The 24227-nt window shown below is 34.8% G+C and overlaps 1 protein-coding gene across 1 annotated transcript in view; it reads left to right on the forward strand.

Moving 5' to 3' along the window:
- Window positions 1-24227, forward strand: part of Unr (cold shock domain-containing Unr) — a 67733-nt gene that overhangs the window by 8326 nt on the left and 35180 nt on the right. The window contains exons 2-3 of the mRNA XM_089104008.1: window positions 18423-19100; window positions 22396-22600. Of these exons, the coding sequence (XP_088960134.1) occupies window positions 18738-19100; window positions 22396-22600 (568 nt within the window). The 5' untranslated portion in view covers window positions 18423-18737. The remainder of the gene's footprint in view (window positions 1-18422; window positions 19101-22395; window positions 22601-24227) is intronic.

The following is a 24227-nucleotide window of genomic DNA, read 5'->3' on the forward strand; positions in this document are numbered from 1 at the left end:
AACGTCCTCTAAAGTCGATTCTGATGTTTGTAGTGCTCTACGTCTTAGCGCTTTAGAAATATTTAAAAATGCTTCTAAAGTAGAATTTTGGAAAATTTTGAGTTTGGGGTGAAGGGGGATTTCAAAAAAATAATTGAGTTTGTGGGGAGGGGGGAATTGTTGTAGAATTAATTTGGCCTCTAAAGTCGATTCTGATGTTTTTAGCATGCTATCTGTTAGTGCTTTGGAAATATTTAAAAAGCTTCTAGAGTAGAATTTTTGAAAATTTTGAGTTTGGGGGGGAAGGGGGATTTCAAAACATCTCCCCATGACACAACTTATCCTCTAAAGTTGATTCTGATGTTTGTAGCGCTCTATGTCTGAGCGCTTCAGAAATATTTAAAAAAGTTTCTAAAGTAGAATTTTGGAAAATTTTGAGTTTGGGGTGAAGGGGGATTAAAAAAAAAATTGAGTTTGGGGGGAGGGGGAATTATTGTAGAATTAATTTGGTCTCTAAAGTTGATTCTGATGTTTTTAGCATGCTATCTGTTAGTGCTTTGGAAATATTTAAAAAGCTTCTAGAGTAGAATTTTAGAAAATTTTGAGTTTGGGGGGAAGGGGGATTTCAAAAACATCTCCCTATGACATAAATTGTCCTCTAAAGTTGATTCTGATGTTTGTAGCGCTCTATGTCTTAGCGCTTTAGAAATATAAAAAAAAGCCTCTAAAGTAGAATTTGCGAAAATTTTGAGTATTGGGCAAAGGTGGATTTCAAAAACATCTTCCAAAGTTGATTCTGATGTTTGTAGCGCTCTATGTCTTCGCGCTTTAGAAATATTTAAAAAAGCTTCATAAGTGGAATTTTGGAAAATTTTGAGGTTGTTGGGAAGGGGAGCTTATTGTAGAATTAATTTGGCTTCTAAAGTTGATTCTGATGTGCTTATCGCGCTATCTGTTAGTGCTTTTGAAATATCTAAAAAGATTTAAAAATAGGCTTTTGAGAATTTTTTAATCTGGAGGGAAGGGGGATTTCAATAACATCTCTACGTGACATAACTTGTCTACTAAAGTTGATTCTGATGTTTGTAATGTTTTGTGTTTTAGTTCTTAATAAATATTTAAAAAAGCCTCAAAAGTAGAATTTTAGGATATTTTTAGAAGGCCTATTTGGACAGGGGGATTACAAAAACATCTTACCATGACATAAATTGTCCTCTAAAATTGATTCTTCTGTGTGCAGTGCTCTATGTCTTAGTTCTTTAGAAATATTAAAAAAAGTTTCTAAAGTAGAATTTTTTAAAATTTTGAGTTTGGGGGGAAGGGGGATTTCAAAAACATCTCCCCATGACATAACTTTTCCTCTGACTTCTATTCTGATATTTTTAGCTCTCTATCTATTAGTGCTTTAGAAATATTTAAAAAGCTTCTTAAGTAGAATTTTGACATTTTTGAGTTTTGGGGATGGGGGTTTTCAAAAACATCTTCCCATGACATAACTTGTTTTCTAAAGTAAATTCTGATGTTTGTAGCCCTCTATCAATTAGTGCTTTAGAAATATTTCAAAAAGCTTCTAAAGTAGAATTTTAGAAAATTTTGAGTTGGGGGAAAGTGGGATTTTAAAAACCTCTTCCCTTCATGAGCGCATGAACCTATAAGAATAAAAATATCTTCTCATAACATAATTTGTCCTCTAAAAACAATTTGGATTTTTTTACTGGTCTCTTGTCAAATCCTTTCCCTAATTAATAAAGTTTAAATGGCTTATCAACACAGAGTTGCCTCCTACCCCATGGCACCTGCATACTACTGTTAAAGGGGTTATGATAAGCAAAGTTGTGACATCACAAACAGGTTCAATAAGCAATGTCAGCTATATAGTAAATAAGTTAAATGGATTGTTAAATGAAATAGGATTTTGGAGTATATTTTAATGAACAAGGTTAAAAGCTGAAGTTATGTAAGGTAAGCAGTGATTTATAAATATGATAGTAATATAGGATGAAATGTGAGCTAAAACAACTAGTAATGTGCAGTAATTTACCTTTATATAGAGGGGGGAAGGAGTGGAGGTAGGTACTTCAGAGTACCTTCCCGGGACATACCTTAGCATGTAGATCCATCCCTGAAAGTTTCATTTTCCTAACCCAACCCCTTTCCAAGACAGCCAAAAGTAACTAAAGTAGAATTTTACTAAATATAATTATTAGTCAACTAGTTGGAAAAATAAAGTTTTGGTGGGGAGAAGTTGTTAGTCAACTAGTTGGAAAATGAATTGTTTTCTGGGGCAATGTTTCTTTCCAGCTAGTTGGCAAAATTAAGTTTTGCTGGGGAGAAGTTATTAGTGAACTAGGCTAGTTGGAAAAATTAAGTTTTGCTGGGGAGAAGTTATTAGTCAACTAGTTGGAAAAGGAAAGTTTTTCTGGGGCAACATTTATTGTCAATTAGTTTGCAAATTTAGGTATTGCTGGGGAAAAGTTATTAGTCAACTAGTTGGAAAAATTAATTAAAAATTCTTAAAATGAGACAAAAATATTCATCCAGAAAAGAACAAAGAGATAAATGAAGGAACATACACAATTTATGTCTAATAAATGCAAGATAGAAATGAACAAAACTTCAAATATGCATCCATTTTCTTTAAACAGACTGGAGGAATAATCCTCCAAGCTTTGACAAATTCAATCTCACTTTTGGGACCAGGTATAAGACTAATTATCCTAGAAATTAAAACGAAAAATCCTTGGCTTCAAAACCCAATATATAAATCCAAATAAATCTCCCATTAATAGGGAGACAGAGAGAGAAATGGAAGTTGAAACACAATAGTAATAATTAAATTTGAAAGAACCCTATAATATTAACCATATTATATTCTATTGAGAATAAATTTTAAATATTTTCAGTCAAATAGTTAGAAAATGACTTTCTTTCTGGGGCAATGTTTCTTTCCAGCTAATTGGCAAAATTAAGTTTTTCTGGGGAGAAGCTAGTAGTCAACTAGTTGGAAAAAACTAAGTTTTTCTGGGGAGAAGTTATTAGTCACCTAGTTGGAAAAGGAAAGTTTTTCTGGGGCAACATTTATTGTCAACTAGTTGGAAAATTTAATTGTTGCTGGGGAAAAGTTGTTAGTCAACTAGTTTAAAAAAATAGTTTTTGCTAGGGATAAGCTATAAGTCAACTAGTTGACAAATCTAGATTTCTCCTATACAGATGGGCCAAATTTTCTAACTAGATGACTTCAATGTTTCTCATTATAAGGAGATTTGATAGTACTATTCTATATAAGCTTATAAAGTAATTTTTTACAATAGTAAAAGGGTGGAGTCCCAATAATATGCTAACTAGGATCATTATACATATTTTAAAGTAAGAATTGTTTTCTTAACATGTCTCCTTATCAGGAGTACCAATTCTAAATTTTTACCTAAATTAGCCTATGTCCTGGGAAGGTATTTTGAATTAACCCTTCATTCCTTCTCCCTCTAGAGGGTCCTGACCTTTAAAAACCTGTGTGTTATAAAAGTTAAACTTTGCAAAATAGATCTTCTGCTTAAATGAAGTACAACAAAATTGTTTTCAGCTTCACAACTTTGCTCAATCCCAATTTGTAAGGTTTTAAAGATATGCAGCTAGGCCTACACTTCCTAAATTAAGAAAAAAAACATTGATATGACATAAAATTCTACTTAAATAACAGGAATTGCATTTTCAGAACTAAAGCCACAGAAAAATAATAACTGAAAATTAAGGTAAAATGTCGTTTTGTCAAAATTTCAATAGGTAACCTATAGACCTGGCATGTAGGCAAATTTCAGGGTAAAACTCTTCTTTAGGCTACTTCTGGCTAGCCTTCTTGGAAAGGGCTTAGGCTAGGAAAATGAAATTTTCAGGGATGGGTCAACAGGCTAAAGTATGTCCCAGGAAGGTATTTTGAAGTAGACTACATGCCTCCACTCCTTCTCCCTGTAGAGGGTCCTGACCTTTGGTGACCTTTAAAAATCTGTGTGTTATAAAAGTGAAACCTTACAAAGTAGATCTTCTGCTTAAATAAAGTACAACGAAATTGTTTTCTGCTTCGTAACTTTGGATAGAAGGTGTTGTTGTAGAAACTTCAAAACAGCCTCATTTGATGGGAAATTCAAAGGGCTAGTACCTTTTTTAATGTGATTGGAGGGCAACTAGCCCCCCCCCCCCCGCCCATCATTCCCCCAAACACATCCAATCATAATTTTAAGAAAGCCATTTTGTTCAGCATAGTTGATTTCCACATAGAAAATATGTTTTTGAGGAGGACACTCCCCCACAACCCTCAGGGCAAGGGTTTTAAGTTATTCCCTGGGGGCATATAAGGTTTTTATAGAAGGTGTTGTCGTAGAAACTTAAAAACAGGCTCATTCAATTGGAAATTTCAAAGGGCTAGTACCCTTTTTAATAGTCAAAAGTGATTGAAGGGCAACTAGCCCCCCCCCCTCATGCCCATCATTCACCCAAAAACATCCAATCAAAATTTTTAGATAACCATTTTGTTCAGCATAGTTGATTTCCAGATAAGAAAATATGTTTTTGAGGAGGACACTCCCCCACATCCCTCAGGGCAAGGGTTTTAATTTATGCCCTGGGGGTATATAAGGTTTTTAAAGAAGGCGTTGTCGTAGAAACTTCAATAAAAGCTCATTCGATTGGAAATTCAAACGGCTAGTGCCCTTTTTAATAGTTGAAAGTGATTGGAGGGCAACTAGCCCCCCACACCCATCATTCCCCCAAACACATCCAATAAAAATTTGAGATAGCCAATTTGTTATGGGTAGTTGATTTCCAGATAGAAAATATATTTTTCAGGAGGACACTCCCCCACAACCCTCGGGGCAAGGATTATAAGTTTTGCTCTGGGGGCATATAAGGTTTTTATTGAAATCTTTGTTGTAGAAACTTGAAAAAGGGCTCATTCGATTTGAAATTCAAAGGACTAGTACCCTTTTTAATAGTCATAAGTGATTTGCAAATCAAATCACTTTTGATTTGCACATCCAATCAAAATTTTTAGATAGCCATTTTATTCAATGTAGTCGAAAGTTTTGGAAACTAGGTCTTTAAGGATGACAACCCTCCCCCCACAGCCCTCAGGGCAAGGGTTGTAAGTTATGCCCTGGCTGGGGGCATATAAAGTTTTTATTGAAAGTGTTGTTGTAGAAACTTCAAAAGGGCTGATTCAATTGGAAATTGAAAGGACTAGTGCCTTTTTTTTTAGTTGAAAATGATTGGAAAGCGACAAACGCCCCTTTCACGCACACCATTTTCCCAAACACATCCAATCAAAATTTTGAGATATCCATTTTGTTCAATGTAGTTGAAAGTTCTGGAAATTATGTCTTTTAGGATGATAACCCCCTCAGAGCCCTCTGTGCAAGGGTTGTAAGTTATGCCCTGGGGGCATGTAAGGTTTACATAGAAAGTTGTTGTATATGATTTATAGAATAGATTTTAATCTTCCTCAAATCCAATTTTTATTTACAAGATATTCTACCTATTCATGAGGTAGAAACTTTGCGAGTTGCTGGCTGGATGCTGGTCTTACTCATTCATCAAGAGAAGTAGAAATCTAGTAAAAACGAAATGGCTGTGGCATTTCAGAATCCTTGCAGAATAGTTGAAATATCTAAGAGCTATGTTTCTAACAGAATTAATCATCAAAATTAGTATTATTTTTACAAAACTTCAAATACTGTATCACAGAATTCATCATTTATCTTTGAATATTAGTGTATAAAAAAAACTCCTTCAGGCAAACTTCAGAAGTATATTAGAGCTGCAGGATGTGGCTATAGTTATCGTGAATGAAAATAACTTATCCACTCTGTGTGGACTGAGGCCATTTCTTTTCTAAGTCACTATCATAGTAACTATCAGGCCTACCACCAAAAATAGTCTTTCTGCAGTCACACTAGTTGCAGGAATAGACAATAACTTGCTGGCAAGTGTGGCAACATAGGACATTTCATTGCAATTGTGTCTTTGGAACAGAAGAACGTTGCCATCACCATTGTCTTTGGTTTCTTCCTATGTCTTTAAAAGGATGAAGTATAGTGTAACTTGATTCCTGATTGGTTCCAGCTCTTCCCGAAACTTCAAAAAGGGCTCATTCGATTGGAAATTGAGATGGTTAGTGTCCTTTTTAATAGTCGAAAGTGATTGGAAGGTAACTAACACCCTTCCCACACCCACCATTTCCCCAAACACATGCAATCAAAATTTTGAGATAGCCATTTTGCTCAATGCACTTTAAAGTTCATGAAATTATACCTTTGAGCAGGACACTCTCCTCACAGTCTTCAGGGCAATGGTTACAAGTTATGCCCTGGGGGCATATAGGGTTTGTATTGAGATCTTTGTTGTAGAAACTTGAAAAAGGGGCTCATTCGATTGGAAATTCAAAGGGCTAGTGCCCTTTTTAATAGTCGAAAATGTTGGAAATTAGGTCTTTAAGGATGACAACCCATCCCCCCCCCACAACCCTCAAGGCAAGGTCTGTAAGTTATGCCCGGGGAGCATATAAGGTTTTTCGAGAAAGTGATGTTTTAAAAACATCAACAAGGGCTCAATCAACTGAAAATTGACATGGCTAGTGCCCTTTGGATAGTCAAAAGTGATTGAAGGGCAAATAACCCCCCTCTAATGCTCACCATTTCCCCAAACACATCCAATCAAAATTTTGAGATACATTTTATACATTTTTTTCAACTTAGTCGAAAGTTCTGGAAATTAGGTCTTTTAGGATGATAACCCTCTCAGAGGTTCAAGAGGTTGTAGGTTATGCCCTGGGGGCATTTAAGGTTTATATAGAAAGTTGTTGTAAAAATTTTTAAAAGGGCTCATTTGTTTGGAAATTGAAATGGCGCTTTTTAATAGTCAAAAGTGAGTGGAGGGTGATTGACCCCCCCTCTCACGCCCACCATTTACCCAAACACATTCAATCAAAGTTTAGAGATAGCCATTTTGTTCAACATAGTTGAAAGTTCTGGAAATTATGGGTTTAAGGATGACAAACTCCCCAGTGTCCCCAGGGCAAAGGTTGTAAGTTACGGTTAAATCAAAATGCACTGTAGTAAGTCTAATTCTCAATAAGGCATCTCAGCAGTATCCCAAGAATGACTGAGGGTATTATATTCAAACTTTCGGGGCTGCTTCTGCTCTTAAAATTTAACCAAATCAAAATAGCGTAAGTGTATACAAGCTATCAAAGAAAGTAAACAGATTTTTTTTGCGAATGGTGTCAAGTTTACTATTTCAGGTCAACTAGAGGAGGCATGAAACTAAATTAAACACTACTATTTGTGTCCAGATTTTTAAAAGGGCGCATGTTGTTAAAAATTACTGAAAAATTTTCTCCGGCATACAAATAGCAGGCCAAACTATAAAGTCTTAAAAAAAAAGATTTAAATTATTATTTTATTTTTCCATGAAAAGACTGTCAATATAAAACAAACAGAAATTAATTAAAAAAAAAAATTCCACAAAATAAGTTTTTCAAAGAAAAGTAAAGAACTCCATTAAACCAAAAATGAGCAAATATAAAATAAAATAATCTACCAAGCGTGAAACTACCACAAATCAGCATTGATAAATAAATGAAACCCAAAACGAACAGAAATTATAATAAATAACTGAGTCAAACTCAAAACGAGCAGAAATTAACATGAGTAGGGCTCAAAACCTCCATGCCTTCCCAAGGACAAAACATAATTTGCACTTTACTGAAAAAAATACAAATGAATGAGCATTGTCAGTTTAATATACTTATACTGATATTTGTTAATCAAAATGTTAATATTATTTGATTTATTTAAGTTATAAAAGTAAGAACATTTATATTTTTTTCAGTAAAGTGCAAATCATTATGCTTTTTCATACCTTCATATGCTCTTTGAAAATATTCAAGTGTTTTGTAAAAAAAATTCTGGGTGTTTTGGTGGGAAGTGAATTTTAAGTTTTGATGGTTTCATGGCAGCGTTAGATAAACTTTCATGATAAATAACACAAATAAGCCATGGGTTCAGCTCACTACCCAGTTCTTGATAAATCCAAATTTCAGGTAGTCTGAATTGTATTTTGTGTCTTTTTTTGCCTCCTTTTTGAATGTTCTTTGTAATGTTGTCTGACAAGAACTTACATAGATGGTAAATCTATGTGGATGGTTCACTGATCAGCTGACTTATTGCTATTTTCATCACTTTATCTTTACTTTCTCCAAAGAAGTCCAAAATATTCCCTTGCCTCATTCAATAGTTTCAGGAAATTCCATTGATTAAATAATTTTCCAATTGATAGCTGTGCTCTTCACATGTTTCAACTTTGAGAGCACTTGCTCACATAAGTATTAGTTTACTTTTAAAGAGCTTATGCCAGGCCTTAGAAAATCAGGAACGTGTAGGGTCTCATAGGAACTAATCTAATACTGGATTGAAAATTGAAAGACAGTGAAACTTTTTTGCAGAAAATTGTTCACTGAAATAGAAAGGCAAAAGGGAATATATCCAGTCATAGACGTATGCTGGTTCAATAATGTACAGCAGCAGAAATAGTTAATGTGCCAACAAAACCTCATGTCAATTCTGTTTAACCTTTTTCAGTTGCAATAAAGCTTTATAATATTAAACATAACTTTTATTTTTTGATCTATGATAAGTGTCCTTAATTATTTTTTTCTTATGTTAATGAAATACAAAAAAAGATATTGTTTAATAATGGTTCCTTTTCTTTGTGGACCACCTAAACGTTTTCATGGACCACCAGTCGTCCATGGACCACAAGTTGGTGACTGCTGCTTTAGAGGCCCTTGCCATTTTCTCTTATTTTAGATCCAGATTGTATAGGCCTACCTGTATTAGCATCAATCTTGTTCAGTAAGGTTAGGACAGATAGGTTAGGTTAAAATTGAATTTGTAATAGAAATTAATGTCATGTTTGGATTCAGGATGAAATTCTGATTTTAGGAGTAAGTTTGTTTTTTAGCTATCTGAATGCTCTGTTAATCAAAATATTTACCAAGATTTCTGGGTAGGCCTAAGTTTAGTTTTTTTTTCCATTATTTGGCAGGCAACATTATACATACGTTATTTGGCATCTTTTTGTGATCTTTCTGAATATAATAATTTTTGGTCCATCAGATCTTCATTTTGAGTCTTTAAAGTGACTCTTTTCCTTATTAGAAAATAGTGTACTTAAAAGTTATAGTGACCATACTCAAGTTCTTGATCTGAGTAAAACCAATTTCTCTGTCTGCATTTGGAGATAATTGACTTAATCTCAGTGAGATAAACTACTATACAGGTATATTTTAATTACATATTTAATATATGGAGTCGGTTTGGCTAGGTATGAAATATGATGTACTCTGGGCAACCTGCTTTCCATAATTCTCTGTTGTAGTTTGCATAATTTTGTTTCTAAAGTATTATATTTTCATCATAATTTGGTATATTTCATTAGGATTAACCTAACTTCACTTCTTTACCCAGAAATCTTGGTTAGAATTTCGTAAGGGAAGAATTAAGGGAAATGACATATCTACTGTATGTATCTACTGTACAGAATTAATGTATGTTTATCTACTGACAAGGGAAATGAATTCTATCACTCTCCCTCTCCTAATTACAGTTTTCTCTTTAATTTTAAGACTTCATTGTAATGTTATGGTCCATTTTGTGTATTTTATTATTGTATATTATTAATTATAAATCATTTTTTGAAGCCCTAAAGATAGTGTGAATACCTAAAAGATAGTGTGAATATTTATTAAGCCAGGTCATGTGCTGTATATTGATCCATCAGGCAGGGCTGTCAAACTGTTTTTTTTGTCAAACTAGCCAAACTGTTTTTTTTTTTTTGGGGGGGGGGGGTTCATGGATTCTACCACCTGCTGGTCATTTTAAGTGACTGATTTAAGCAATCTTGCTCTTAAAATCACTTCATTTTTACTTAATAAAAGCCCATTTACCTAATATTAAAAACATTGAGCCTGTAAACTACTGTTGCTTCATGCTCCTGTTTTACCAACTGAAACTTTTTTATTGACTAACTGAAAACATGGGGGGATCCCCCAATTTAAGGGTTTTGTGTGACCATTGCTGGAATTTGGGATGTGTGTTGCTACACCCTTGAAAAAGACTGATTAGCAGAAAATAAGTCTGTCCAAAGACAGGGAGCAGCATCACAGTATTGTTTGCAGCTGTACTTAAATGTAGTAAATAAAAAAAGAAGGAATAATCAAAAGAAATCTGCTCTCACCCTGTATCTTGACTATGTAGGAACTTTTGACCTGGGATTTAAATGAAGAAACCAATCCAGAGCCCTTAATGCTGTCTGGAATGCTATTGCAGAGGGTTACACTCATGTGACCAAACACATGGGAAGAATGATAATCAGAATCAGTAGCAAATGTATCCATGAAATATGCTGGTGCAACATCATTCAAACATAGTTAATACCTGGTGATTGCCTTATCCAATCTGGATATGCACAATACCAATACACCAATACCAATGTACCCATACCAATACACATGATATTGATATGCCAGATAAATTGTCTAACCTCTCACAATAAAGTTTCAAATATTGTTTGCCGCCAGAGAGCTACCAACAGACTAGAAAGTAGTCAACATAATGCTAATGTTCAAGAAAAGGGACTGCATCAAATATGTTAATTATTAACCTATTAGCCTAACATTAGCTATTGTTAAGGAGAAAAATTAAATCCCCTCATAAACTTTTTGCTCCCCACCTGACCTAGGAGACAGCAGTATTACAGCACTTTATTGACAAAGAAAAAAAAAAAAAAAAAAAAATGCCCCCTCCCCAAATATTTTATAAAATCCTTTTTTTTATATCTTAATTAGAAACAAATTGAAAAATCTCTAACTCTCCCTTACATTTTTGTAAATTGGTGCCCCTGACTCCGTTTTTTGGCAAAAAATAAAGTAGTTGTTTGGCACCAGGGCAATGCTCAGTTTGAATTGAGAAAAGGCTAATTAATTTTAGGGTTGTTTTCTAGGGTTATTTTAGCTTTAAAAAGTATCTTACTGAAAAAAATATAAATGTTTTTGCTTTAATAACTTGAATAGATCAAATAATATTAAGATTTTGATTACTAAATCTCAGTAAATTTATATTAAACTGACAATGCACATTCATTTGTATTTTTTTCAGTAAAGTGCAAATTATGTTCTGGCCTTGGGAAGGCATAGGGGGTTTTTGAGCCCAACTTATGTTAATTTCTGCTCGTTTTGAGTTTGACTCGGTTATTTATTGTAATTTCTGTTCGTTTTGGGTTTCATTTATTTATCGACGGTGATTTGTGGTAGTTTCACGCTTTGTAGACTATTTAATTTATGTTTGCTCATTTTCTGTTTGATTGAGTTCTTTACTTTTCTTTTGAAAATTTATTTTGTGGAAAAAGTTTTTTTAATTAATTTCTGTTCGTTCTATATTGACATAGTCTTTTCGGAGAAAAATAATACTTTAAATCTTTTCGTTTTTTAAGAACTTATAGTTTGTCCTACTATTTGTATGCTGGAGAAAAATTTTCAGCAATTTTTGAAAATCTGGACACAAATAGTAGTGTTTAATATAGTTTCATACCTCCTCTAGTTGACCTGAAATAGTAAACTTGATACCATTTGCCAAAAAATCTGTTTACTTTCTTTGATAGCTTGGATACACTTACACTATTTTGATTTGGTCTGAGCAGAAGGAGCCCCAAAAGTTTGAACCCTCAATACCCTCAGTCGTTCTTGGGATACTGCTGAGAGGCCTTATTGGGAATTAGCATTAACAAAGTGCATTTTGATTTAATCTTATGGCAACATTTAGTTATTAAACATAAAATAAAATGGGAGGGGGGGGGTGGGAGGGGAATTAGTTTCCCTCCAATCACTTTTGACTATTAAAAAAGGCATCAGCCCTTTCTATTTACAATCGACTTAGCCCTTTCCAAAGTTCCTAAGATAACTCCTTCGATATGAAGTGTCCTGGTCTAAACAACAACAACAAGAACAAAAAGATACATTTTATCCACATCTATCTTTACCATAAAATTGTCAAACCTTACAATTACTTTCGACCATTAAGAAGGGCACTGGGCCTTTCGAATTCCAATCGAATGAGCCTTTTTCGAGTTTCTACGACAACACTTCTTATAAACACCTTATATGGCCCCAGGGCATAAATTACAACTCACCCTAAGGGCTGTGAGGGTGGTTTTCATCCTCAAAACCTAATTTCAAGAACTTTCAACTACGTTAAATAAAATGGCTATCTCATAACTTTGATTGGACGTGTCTGGGAAAATGGTTGACGTGAGAGGGGCGTTAGTCTTTCTCCAATCATTTTCAACAATTAAAAAAGGCACTAGCCTTTTCAATTTCCAATCAAATGAGCCCTTAATGAAGTTTATACGACAACGCTTTCAATAAAAACCTTATATGCCCCCAGGGGATAACTTACAACCCTCGCCCTGAGGGCTGGGTGGGCGGGTTGTCATCCTCACAGACCTAACGTCCTGAAATTTCTACTACGTTAAACAAAATGGCTATCTGAAAATTTTGATTGCATGTGTTAGGGGGAATGATTGGCGTGAGAGAGGGGTTAGTTACCATCCAATCACTTTCAGATATTAAAAAGGGCACTATCCCTCTCAATTTCCAATTGAATGAGCCCCTTTTGAAGTTTTTACGACAACGCTATCTATACAAACCTGATATGCCCCCTGGGCATAACTTACAACCTTTGCCATGGGGACTCTTGGGTGGTTTTCATCCTTAAATACATAATTTCCAGATTTTTCAACTATGATGAAAAGAATGGGTTTCTCTCAACCTTGATTAAATGTATTTGAGAAAACAGTGTGCTTAAGAGGGGGGTTAATCACTCTCCCCTCACTTCACACAATTAAAAATGGCACTTTTAAATTCCAATCCAATGAGTCCCTTTTGAAATTTCTACAACAACTTTCTATATAAACCTTATATGCTCCCAGGGCACAAATTAAAACCCTTGCACTGAAAGCTCTGATGGGGTTTTTATCCTAAAAGACCTAATTTCCAGAACTTTCGACTATGTTGAACAAAATGGACATCTCAAAATTTTGATTGGATGTGTTTGGGGAAATGGTGGGCGTGAGAGGGGGGTTAGTTGCCCATTTCAATACAGACCTTATATGCCCCCACGGCATAACTTATAACCCTTGCCCTGAAGACTATGGTGAGAGTGTCCTGCTCAAAGGTATAATTTCCTGAACTTTAAACTTCGTGGAACAAAATGGCTATCAAGAAATTTGATTGGATATGTTTGGGGAAATGGTGGGCGTGGTAGGGGTGTTTGTTGCCTTCCAATCACTTTCAACTATTAAAAAGGGCACTAGCCATTTTAATTTCCAATTGAATGAGTCATTTTTGAAGTTTCTACGACGACGCGTTCAGTAAAAGCCTTATATGCCCCCAGGGCATAACTTAAAATCCTTGCCCTGAGGGCTGTGGGCTAGTGTCTTCCTTAAAAACATAATTTCTATCTGGAAATCCAGAACACTGAATAAAATGGCTATCTAAAAATTTTGATTGGATGTGTTTGGGGAAAAGGTGGACGAGAGAGGGGGGCTAGTTGCCTTTAAATCACTTTCGACTATTAAAAAGGGCACTAGACCTTTGAATTTGCAATCGAATAAGCCCTTTTTCAAGTTTCTATGACAAAGATTTTAATAAAAACTTATATGCCCCCAGGGCATAGCTTATAACCCTTGCTCTGAAGACTGTGGGGGAGTGTCCTGCTCCAAGGTATAATTTCCTGAACTTTAACTGCGTGGAACAAAATTGCTATCTCAAAATTTTGATTGGATGTGTTTGGGGACATGGTGGGCGTGGAAGGGGTGTTAGTTTCCTTCCAATTACTTTCGACTATTATAAAGGGCGCTAGCCATTTCAATTTCTAATCAAATTAGCCCTTTTTGAAGTTTCTACGACAACGCGTTCTATAAAAACTTTATATGCCCCCAGGGCATAACTTACAACCCTTGTCCTGAGGGTTGCGAGGAGGTTGCCATCCTCAAAGACCTAATTTCCAGAACTTAAAACTACATTGTACAATATGGCTATCTCAAAATTTTGATAATGATGGTCGTGGGGGGGGGGGGGCTAGTTGCCCTCCAATCACTTTCGACTATTAAAAGGGGCACTAGCTCTTTGAAATTCCAATCGAATGAGCCTGTTTTGAAGTTTTTAAGACAACGCCTTCTATAAAAACCTTATATGTCCCCAGGGAATAGCTTAAAACCCTTGCCCTGAGGGTTATGGGGGAGTGTCCTCCTAAAAAACATATTTTCTATCTGGAAATCAACTACGCTGAACAAAATGGCTATATCAAAATTTTGATTGGATGTGTTTGGGGGAATGATGGGCGTGGGGGGGGGGGCTACTTGCCCTCCAATCACTTTCGAGTATTAAAAAGGACACTAGCCACTCCAATTTCCAATCGAATGAACCCTTTTCGAAGTTTCTACGACGACTCCTTCGATACGAAGTGCCCGGGGATGGAGAAACCAAAACACACTGTGCCCACATCGTTCTTTACTTAGGCAGCGCTAGCGCGCTGCCTATGAAAATAGCTGGCACTTAATTTTTCTTCATACCGAATAAACCAATAAGTGTTTTTTGTTTCATTGTAATTGAAATGTTCTCATGTGAATTGTTAATATGTATTTTTCAATTTGATAAATTTACTCCTTTTAGATGCAGTTTATAATTTGACTGATATTGGGTATTTATGAGTTTATAATTTGGAATGAATCCCCAAAAGAAAAAATGAATAATATCCTAAAGAGCAGCCAAAAGCAATAAAAAAGCAGCAGTTCAGCCTTAGCCTACATGACATATATTCTATAAAGAAGCCAAAAAGAACTTTAAAATGCTTTTTTTTTTAAATTGCTATTAAAAACCAGTTTTTAATACAAGAAGGCTTAGGAATCCAAAAGAGTAAAACAAAAAAAAATCAATATCAAAGTCGCTCATTTCAACTGTTTTAAAAGTGACAAAACAGATATAGGCAAAGGGCATTAAGAAAAAATTAAGCTTCTAAGTTCAAAGTTTTTACCCCGATAACTGACAAATTTTGTGATACGGTATTTGAAGTTTTGTATGCAGTAATGCTTGATGAAAAAAAAACACTACTAATTTAGATAATTATTTATGTTAAGAATACATAGCTAATAGATGCTTCAACTACTCGTATTATGCAGCCATTTCGTTTCTACCAGATTTATACTTCTCTTGATGAATAATAAAGAAGACCAGTTTCCAGCCAGTGACTTGTGAATTTTTGAACTCATGAATAGGCTGGAATCTGTTGTAAATTTAAGCTGAGATTTGAGAAAGACTGATGAAAACATGAATGTTTGCGGTCAACCATCTTACCAGCGGCGCGCCGCCGACGTCTTACCGGCGGCGCGCTGTTTTGGCCCACTGCCGCCGGTTTTGTCTCATCGGCGCGGCGCCGGGGTCTATATATAATATATATATATATATATATATATATATATATATATATATATATATATATATATATATATATATATATATATATATATATATATATATATATATATAATATTACATATATAATAGGATATCACAAATGAATTTTGCAAATATTTCTCTAGAATTGGTAGTGATATTTCTAGCGAGGCAGGAAAGAATAGTGACCAGTTTTCGGAACAGGAATTCCTTGACAACCGAGGTGAATCCCAATCCTTTAGTTTTGTTGAGTGTAATCTGAATGATGTAAGTACGGCTGTTAAGTCGATAAAGTCAAACTCTGCACGAATGGATAGAGTTAAACTTAAGGCGTTTAAAGTTGTAAGTGTTTACCTCCAACCGGTTCTCCTATACCTAGTAAACCTAGCAATGAGAAAAAGTGACTTACCACGTGCGTTAAACAAGCTGAAGTAATTGTACTTCACAAAGGAGGTGCAAGAATGGGTTTTCAAACTATAGACCAATATCAATTTTACCTTTATTTTCTAAGATTTTTGAAAAAGTTATTTATTCCCAAGTTTATTCTTATTTAGATTCTTTTGGATTTGTTAGTGATAGTCAATTCGGTTTCAGAAAGCGTCACTCAACGTTGCACGCAATGCATCACCTTTTAGATAATTTGAATAATGGATATGAAAGAAATTTAGTTCCTTTAACGGTATTTATTGAATTAAAGAAAGCGTTGGATACAGTTAATTTTAATATACTTTTGAAGCGGTTAAAAAGTCTTGGAATTAAAAATAGTGCTCTAAGTTGGTTTGAATCTTATCTTTTCGGTTGGTCTATAAGTGTTGTGCACAAAGATATTGTCAGTAAATTGATACCTGTTACTTGTGGTGTGCTGCAGGGTTCCGTTCTGGGACCTCTCTTGTTTCTAGTTTACGTAGATACATTGCGGTATTATATAAGTGATGGTGTTGTTACTTCATTTGCTGATGATACAGCATTAACTGTTTTTGCAAAGTCTGTTCAAGAAGCTGTTGAAAAAGCTAACCATGCACTTCAGTGTCTCCGCCTATTTGTGAGTGCGAGTTGCCTCGCTGTTAATTCAAAGAAAACCAGTTACATGATTTTTAGCAGAACTGGGACTCTTTCTCCCCTGGATTCGGTAGTTGTATATACCTCTGAGGTTATTCAACAAGTATATGACCTCCGTTACTTGGGTTTTCATATCAACTGCAATCTCAGCTGGAAAAAACACAGCGAGATAGTATCAGCTAAAGCTACCAGAGGACTCGGGATACTGAGGAAACTGAAGCATATCTTTCCTCTGTCAACCCTCAAGCTCATTTACAGCGCTATTGTAGACCCATATATTGGGTACGGATGCTCGGTATGGGCCAGTAATTTCATCGGCAACTATAAAATGATACAAATTGTTCAGAATAAAGCAATCAGAGTACTCGGAGAGATGTGCCTTTGTGAAAGCACTGCCCAATCTTACAAAAAATTTGGCATTTTGAATGTTGGGCAGCAGCGTGATTATCAGTTATCAATGTTTGTCTATCAGTTTCTGTTATCAGTATATGTTATCTCCTGAGTACTTTTGGAATGTATTTTCCCGCAATTCTCTCTACCATGAATATTCTACACGAAATGTTGACCATTTGGTCAGTGAGATCCGACATTCAAGAAGGTCAAGTTTTGCTTTACTGAACATAGGTGTTTCGGTATGGAATGGTCTCCCGGACAGTATTAGAGCGGCCGATAACTTAGTTTCATTTAAGAAAAAGTTAAAGAATTTTTTTGTTGAAAAAGGAGGATATTTTTGGAGATTGGGGAGAGGAAGAGGGAAAGGCGTTCAGTATATATATATATATATATATATATATATATATATATATATATATATATATATATATATATATATATATATATATATATATATATATATATATATATATATATATATATATATATATATATATATATATATATATATATATATATACATATATTGCTCAAGACATCCTTTAAGTGTGATTTATAAAAGGTAATCCTAAAACCAAATAAGTTAAGTTTAGGTTGAAACCTAAGATCTACTTTCCACGTTTTAAGCAATAAATTAAGAAAAAGAAAATCTCTAACTTTATACAAAAAAAAGATGTTTTACCCAGCAGATAAAATAGATAAATAGGGTGAAAGACAATCTTTTTACTAAAGAAAATAGAATTTGAAGCGGCATTTAAGCCTTCAGCAGCATTATGGCATGCCATGGGTGAAAATAATTTCACCCATGGAAGGCAGTGCTCAGACAAATATGGCTTATCCAAAACCAAAGCTGACAGATTCAAAACAGATTTTTTTTTTATATATTTTGTTGTTGCAGATTCTGATGTTTTACTAAAAAAAAGTAACTGTTTGTAAATGTTTTCTTGATGCGTCTTTTCATACTAAATTTAAAACGTACTAAATTTGTTCCATATCTCAGTTTTTGCATGCCAGTTTTTTTTCTTAAAATCATTGATGTTTTTGATGAAACCGTTTCAAAATTGAAATGTGTGCACTAAAAAAGTGATCTTTTTTAATTCAACATATTTATTTTTAAAGTAATTTAAAGCATCAAAAATTTGCAAAGAACAAAAAATTATTGGACAAAAACTGTTGGTTGCAAAATTTATCTGACTCCCAGTGTATGTGTGCTTCTGTTAGCATTTATAGCTTGGGTAACCTTAATTTCAAATTCTTTACTTTAAATTTCAAATTTTTTACTATAAATTTCAAATTTTTTACTTAAAATAAACATTTTTTTTATTCCTAGAAAGTAGAAGATACACAAAACTAATAAAAAACGAAAAACTATTTTATATGATATCAATGATACTAAACATATGATCTAGAAGTCAAACATTTTTTCTTTTTCTAGGTTTTCGCCATAGAAGAAACATCAGTGCATCTCATCCCACTGTGCCTAACATATCTTGAGTGCTCAGACTTACGAACATTACAACATTTAATTTCTTAAGCCTTTTACATTTTTTTTACTGTTGTACTAAATTCCAGTCAATACAATATCAGGGGACTTAGAATCAACTCTGTTTATACTGTATGATCTCTTTGATTCTAAATTAAGCCTCACATTTGAACGTGTACTGTGATATCATACCTTCCTAGTTTAATTTTTAACATATACGAACTTTGAAAAAAAGATACTTTTGTGTGTGTTTGATAGTGAATAACAATGAATCCTTCCTGGAGTCATATTTCTTCTGCTTATATGAGAGATCCATTTGCTAATATGGGTCAGTTTGGTCATCCTTCCCCTGTTGCATCACAGGGCTATGCACCACCAAGCTATGATTTTCAATCACCCCGAAGCTTCAGCACAAGTCCATATTATCAGCAGCAACAACAGAGACCACAACAATCATATGGACAGCAAATGAGCTATAATGCTCTGCCTTCAACCAACATAGAATTTCCCATTGGTTCCTTTTCAATTGGTATGTTTGGGTCCAATGAAGATTCAAGGACAAGCTCTCAAGGTGGAGCCAACTCTCCAAATTCAAGGACTTTTGAGACAGGGATTATTGAAAAATTATTGGTGAGTCACCACTATGCTCGTCGCTTGCACAGGTTCATCTTATTTTCATGGTGGGGGTGGTAGGTGGAAGAAGGTTGGGGCTTTCCCAGGGGCTTGGACTGGCAGCACCAAAGATGTATTTTTGGGCTGCAATGTTTTAGATCCCAATCCACTCTGTGTTGACAGGTATATCTATGTCTAAATTGTTTTTTTTTACGTTTATACCAAGCACCCTTCCCACTTCATTCCCAGATTAAAACATATCCCCCTTGCTTCTCAATCTCTGCCTCTTATTTTGTTCTTCCTCTTCGGCGTCATTTCTTCTCCCTACATCCATTTCTCTATTTATCCCATTTTCTTTTTAATTCAAAGGGATGAAGGGTTTCTTTATTTTTCCTTTGAATTGCTTCAGAGATATTATCTTTCTTCGTCTTTTTGGCAGGTGTGAAATTAATACAGCTAATAAAGGATGTCCAACTATGATAAAATAGAGAATATAAAGTTCAGATATATTTGTTAGTTTTTTTTTCAATGAAGAAGTGATTTTTTTCTTATGTATAGACTAGAAAAAAAAATGAAATTGAAATAAAAACCTAGAGTTTAAAAATAAAGGTAAACAGGGATTGAACTAAAAATGATCAAAACGTAATTCTGGTAGTTGGTCCCTGTTATACCTCTCAGGCACTTCACCAAATGCAAATAAGTATATTTGTTCCATAGCCCACTCAATTTGAGTAAGTCGTGGAAAGGGAAATCATATTGGAATCAATATTCTAATGTGAGGTAGAATTGAAGTTGGATAGCTGTTTGACACCCTCCCATCTAGTGCCAGTCATATGCCTCTGTAGAGCCAACTGACCAGACAGTAGTTACCCAATCGAATTTTCTATTTAGTTGTAGGAACAAATAAAAGGGATCCTAGTAGAGGCATTATGTTTTACTGGGACTTCTAAAATTCCTTAGTTGAGGTTGATTTAGTATGGAGAAGGAGAAATACCAATATAAGATGCTGCTACAATTTTTTAGGCACAACAACCATTTGGTCATAAAATAGACCATTAGTTGATATAGCACTGCAATGGTGGTAAGATGGCTAATTTTATTGATCATGTTATTGTAAATTGTTGGTTGCTACATTAGGTAGGAATGTTGTTACCAATGTTAAATGTAAATGTTAAGTAAACCTAGTTAATAGTGTTAGAAAATGTTTAAAGTAAATCTAGTTGTTTCAAGTTAATTTAAAGCTGATATTTAGTAAGCTTAACTGCTTACCAGTAATTATAATGTTGATAGAATTGAGGATTAGAAGTTGAGGGGAATGGGGTAAAGAGTGAAGCTTTAAATAGATTGGGGTGGAGAAGAAGCGTGCGTAGCTGTTTTGGTCTCAGACGGCTTAATCCTGCAGTGAGTTGTCAATAGTAGTAGTAGTGGTTCCAAGAACAGTTGTATTTGAAACTGAAGAGTTTATAATTTGATACTGTTGAAGTTGGATGGAATAGTTATAGGAAAAAAATTGTCAGACTGTATATGATGTTTGAGGAAGGAAGGTTACAAAAGCATGTAGAAATACTATGATTTAAGTATGATACTGTTTGATTAAAATTGCCTATAGACTGTTTTGGGTACCCAACTGACTTACTGTATCTTGAACATTAAGCCATATGAATAATGTGGGTCATTCTTGCTTTTTGGGGCTATAATGAAGAAAGATTGAGATAGCTAGGACACATTCTGTTAATGAAAGATGACAGATTGCCTCAGATCATTGTCAACCAACTGTCGAGGGCCAAAAAAGCAGGTAGTCCCCGAATGGGATAGAAGGATGTCATAAGGAAACATGTAAGGAAAATGTGAATTCCTCGGGAGGATATAAAGAGAGAGGCTTTGAATATATTGGGACAGAGGAGAAGCGTACGTAGCTGTGTTGGCCTCAGAATGCTTGGTGCTGCAGTGAGTTGTTAGTAGCAGTAGTAATATGATTTTACGGAGATTTGAACAGAAGCCTATTATAGCAAGATAGTGCAGTTGCATAGTAAGAAATTGAGAGGAATTAGTCACTGGACTAGTCCTATTTGAACATAGAAGTGGGACCTGAGCTAGCTTTTGTTTTAAGGAGTTATTGATTTAACGTTTTTAGGTAGTTTCCAATTGTGATCAGGATGTAGGAAATAGTGAGAATATTTTTGATTGATTTACTGGGGAGTTATAGAAGGTAATAAAATGACTGGCATAGTTTGTTATGTGTTTTGAGGTATGGTTCGCATGATCTTAGAGATAATTGTTTGATAAAAGGGAGGGTCTAGTGACTCTAGGATGCATGGACAAGATTTTCAGGCTTAGATTGATAATCATGAACAGAGCCATTGGAAGGATTATAATTAGGATTACAACGTTTTCTTCATCGTAGTTAAGATTACAGTATTTATATTGTGACAAAGCAAAAAATAATTATTTTGCTTTAATACTGAAGGACAACTACTGAGCCTAAAACTAGGCATACTATTGCCGAACGACAGAAAACGGAATCATCTCAAATTTTCAGACTCCTTTAGTCCTGTGTTTTGTAGATTGTTATCTAGTGCTCGGTTCACTAGATAGAAAGCTTTAATGAAGGCCTTATCCATATATGGTTTACCAGAAAAGTATACGTAAGTGATCAGTGCAATATAAGGATGTACACAGGGAGGGGGGCTCTCCCTCCTTCAAATCTGAAAATTTCCCAAATTTAAGGGTATTTATTATTCAAATTATGAAATTTAATTTTTTATTATTGCCTCCCACCACCCAGCACACCAAAAAATCTGGTGTATGCCCTATGTACAGGCTGCTGTCATTGTAAGGGAAGTGGTTGTACTAAAAATTTAAAGTCTCTTGGGATTAAAACTGGGAAATAGAGAAACAAAGTTAAGAAATATGGTAGGGGATCCATGATGTGTGCTTGTATTTTGTATGACTCTGAAATGTATGCATTTTGAAAAGTTGAGCAAAATTTAATGTTCGTTTGGGGGCGTTTTTTAGTTTTAAAGACAGTTTTATGGGCTTGTTGAACAATATTATATAAAATAATAAGTAACAAAGAGAATGTGGCTAATACCACTGTCTTGAGCTATAGTGGTAAAGGGTTAAGATTCTAATCCTGTTTGATAATATTCGCAAAAGTTGTACTTTGTGAAAAGCCAGCTGGGATCATAAGGAAATCGAATAAAGTGTGAACTTTATATAAATAAAAAGTGTACGTGAAGTGAGTAAAGTTGGGTTGAATTTGTGTTATAATGAGTTTAACAGTAGATGTGTGATTTTACTATTGTTGTTTCAGCACTCGTATGGCTTTATCCAATGTTGTGAGCGTCAAGCTCGCCTTTTCTTTCATTTCTCCCAGTTTGAAGGAAATATTGAACATCTTCGTATTGGTGATCCTGTGCAGTTTGAAGTAACTTTTGACAAGAGAAATGGAAAACCAATTGCCTCTGCTGTTTCAAAAATTACACCAGAAAGCGCTTGTGGAGAAGAAAGAGTAACTGGTATGTATAACACTGACTAACATAGATCTTCTTCGGAAAACAGCACCTGGAGTCTAAAAATAGTCTCCTTTCAGCTTCATACAAAGTTTTTCGCTGGTTTATGTGCTTCAAATAATCTTGTTCTTCTTTCCAGTTATAATTCCAATTAACAAAACTGAAGCAGGTTTCAGGGTTAGGTCAACCATGCTAAAGTATATTATTACACCTTAATAAACGAGCGATCTCTTGGCATAATGTTCCTTTTTCATATCCTCGCAGCTTGTCCTTCTCTTCTAACTTTAAGGTCGAAACCCTGTTCCTCCAGTCAAAGGTATTTGTAGCAATGAATGGGAGCTTTAATCATTTCTGTAAGTCTTTTGACATATCTGTTGACATCCTTAAGTGGGACAGCACCCAGCTTGGAAGTTACTTATCTAAAAATTATTTGACAGATAATTATGCCCGCCCCCTGGATTCGTTCCATGTCCCTGCTGTAATCTCTGTTGTTCTTTCACTATATTTCTTCTTAATTTTAAAGATCTTGTCATCTCAGTTTGAAAAATGTATGTCTAGGTCAAGAGACAGTGAAGAAGATTTTGATATCAATTGTGTAGTTTTTGGTTTGTGCAACGCAAAACATTATTATTGTTCTGTGTTGTTATTCAGATTTTTAGCTGATCCACTGCTCAATGTCAGCTCTCAAGTGAAGAAGTAAATGTTTTCTCATGGACGTTCAGACTTTAGAAAACCATATTATGAACATATTCAAGAAATTTATACTGGTTGCTATATATGTCATTATTCAAATTGTTGTTTTACGCTGCTGACTGTTGTTATTCATTGTCAATTCTTACATCTAGAAACAGAATGTTTTCATTGACGCTTGACTAGTAGAAAATACGATTTTGCACATTAAGAAACATTCCCTTTTTGTTGTATGTTTTGTGATTCGAATTTTGAAGTTTGGTCATATCACTGTGGGGACTGTTCAAATCTTCCTATTGCAAGGCCGTCCCTGCAAGTGTTTCGTCCGTGACCTTTGCTCAACCTTTCTCCGTGCAAAAATAGAAAAATAAAACATACCCTAAAAAATAACCTAAAAAAAACCTTTCCATGTAATAATGAAAGGGTAACTTAAAAAACCTAATATTGAATAACAGTTCAAAATGCTAAATCTGGGTTCTTTTTTTAATGCTTTTTAAAAGCTAATCGCTCACCAGATCTGGTATCTGACTTGTCAATTGCTTACCAGGCAGTAGTGGTACTACTGCCAACAACTCACTGCAGCACCAAGCCGCCTGAGGCCAACATAGCTATGCACGCTCCTCCTAAATCCCAATCTATTAAAAGCATCCCTCTTTAAAGCCTCCTAAGATGTTCCTATATCTCTTAAGTATTTTCTTACGGAATCCTCCCACCCCATTCGGAGACGACCTATTTTTCGTTAAGCCATAGACACTTGGCCAGCAAGGAAGATCTTTGGAAACCTATCATCCTTCATCTCGGCACGTGTCCTAGTCATCTCATCCTTTTTCTCATTATAGCCCTAGAAAGCGAGATTGAACCATGTTTTTCCTCCAGACTACTATTTGAGATGTGGTCAGCCAGTCGGGTACCAAAAACAATCCGTTGACAATTTCTCTAGAAA

This window comes from Artemia sp. Qi Xiang Cuo, chromosome 2, assembly GCF_049724085.1.
Source record: "Artemia sp. Qi Xiang Cuo chromosome 2, ASM4972408v1, whole genome shotgun sequence".
Taxonomy (NCBI): Eukaryota; Metazoa; Arthropoda; class Branchiopoda; order Anostraca; family Artemiidae; genus Artemia; species Artemia sp. Qi Xiang Cuo.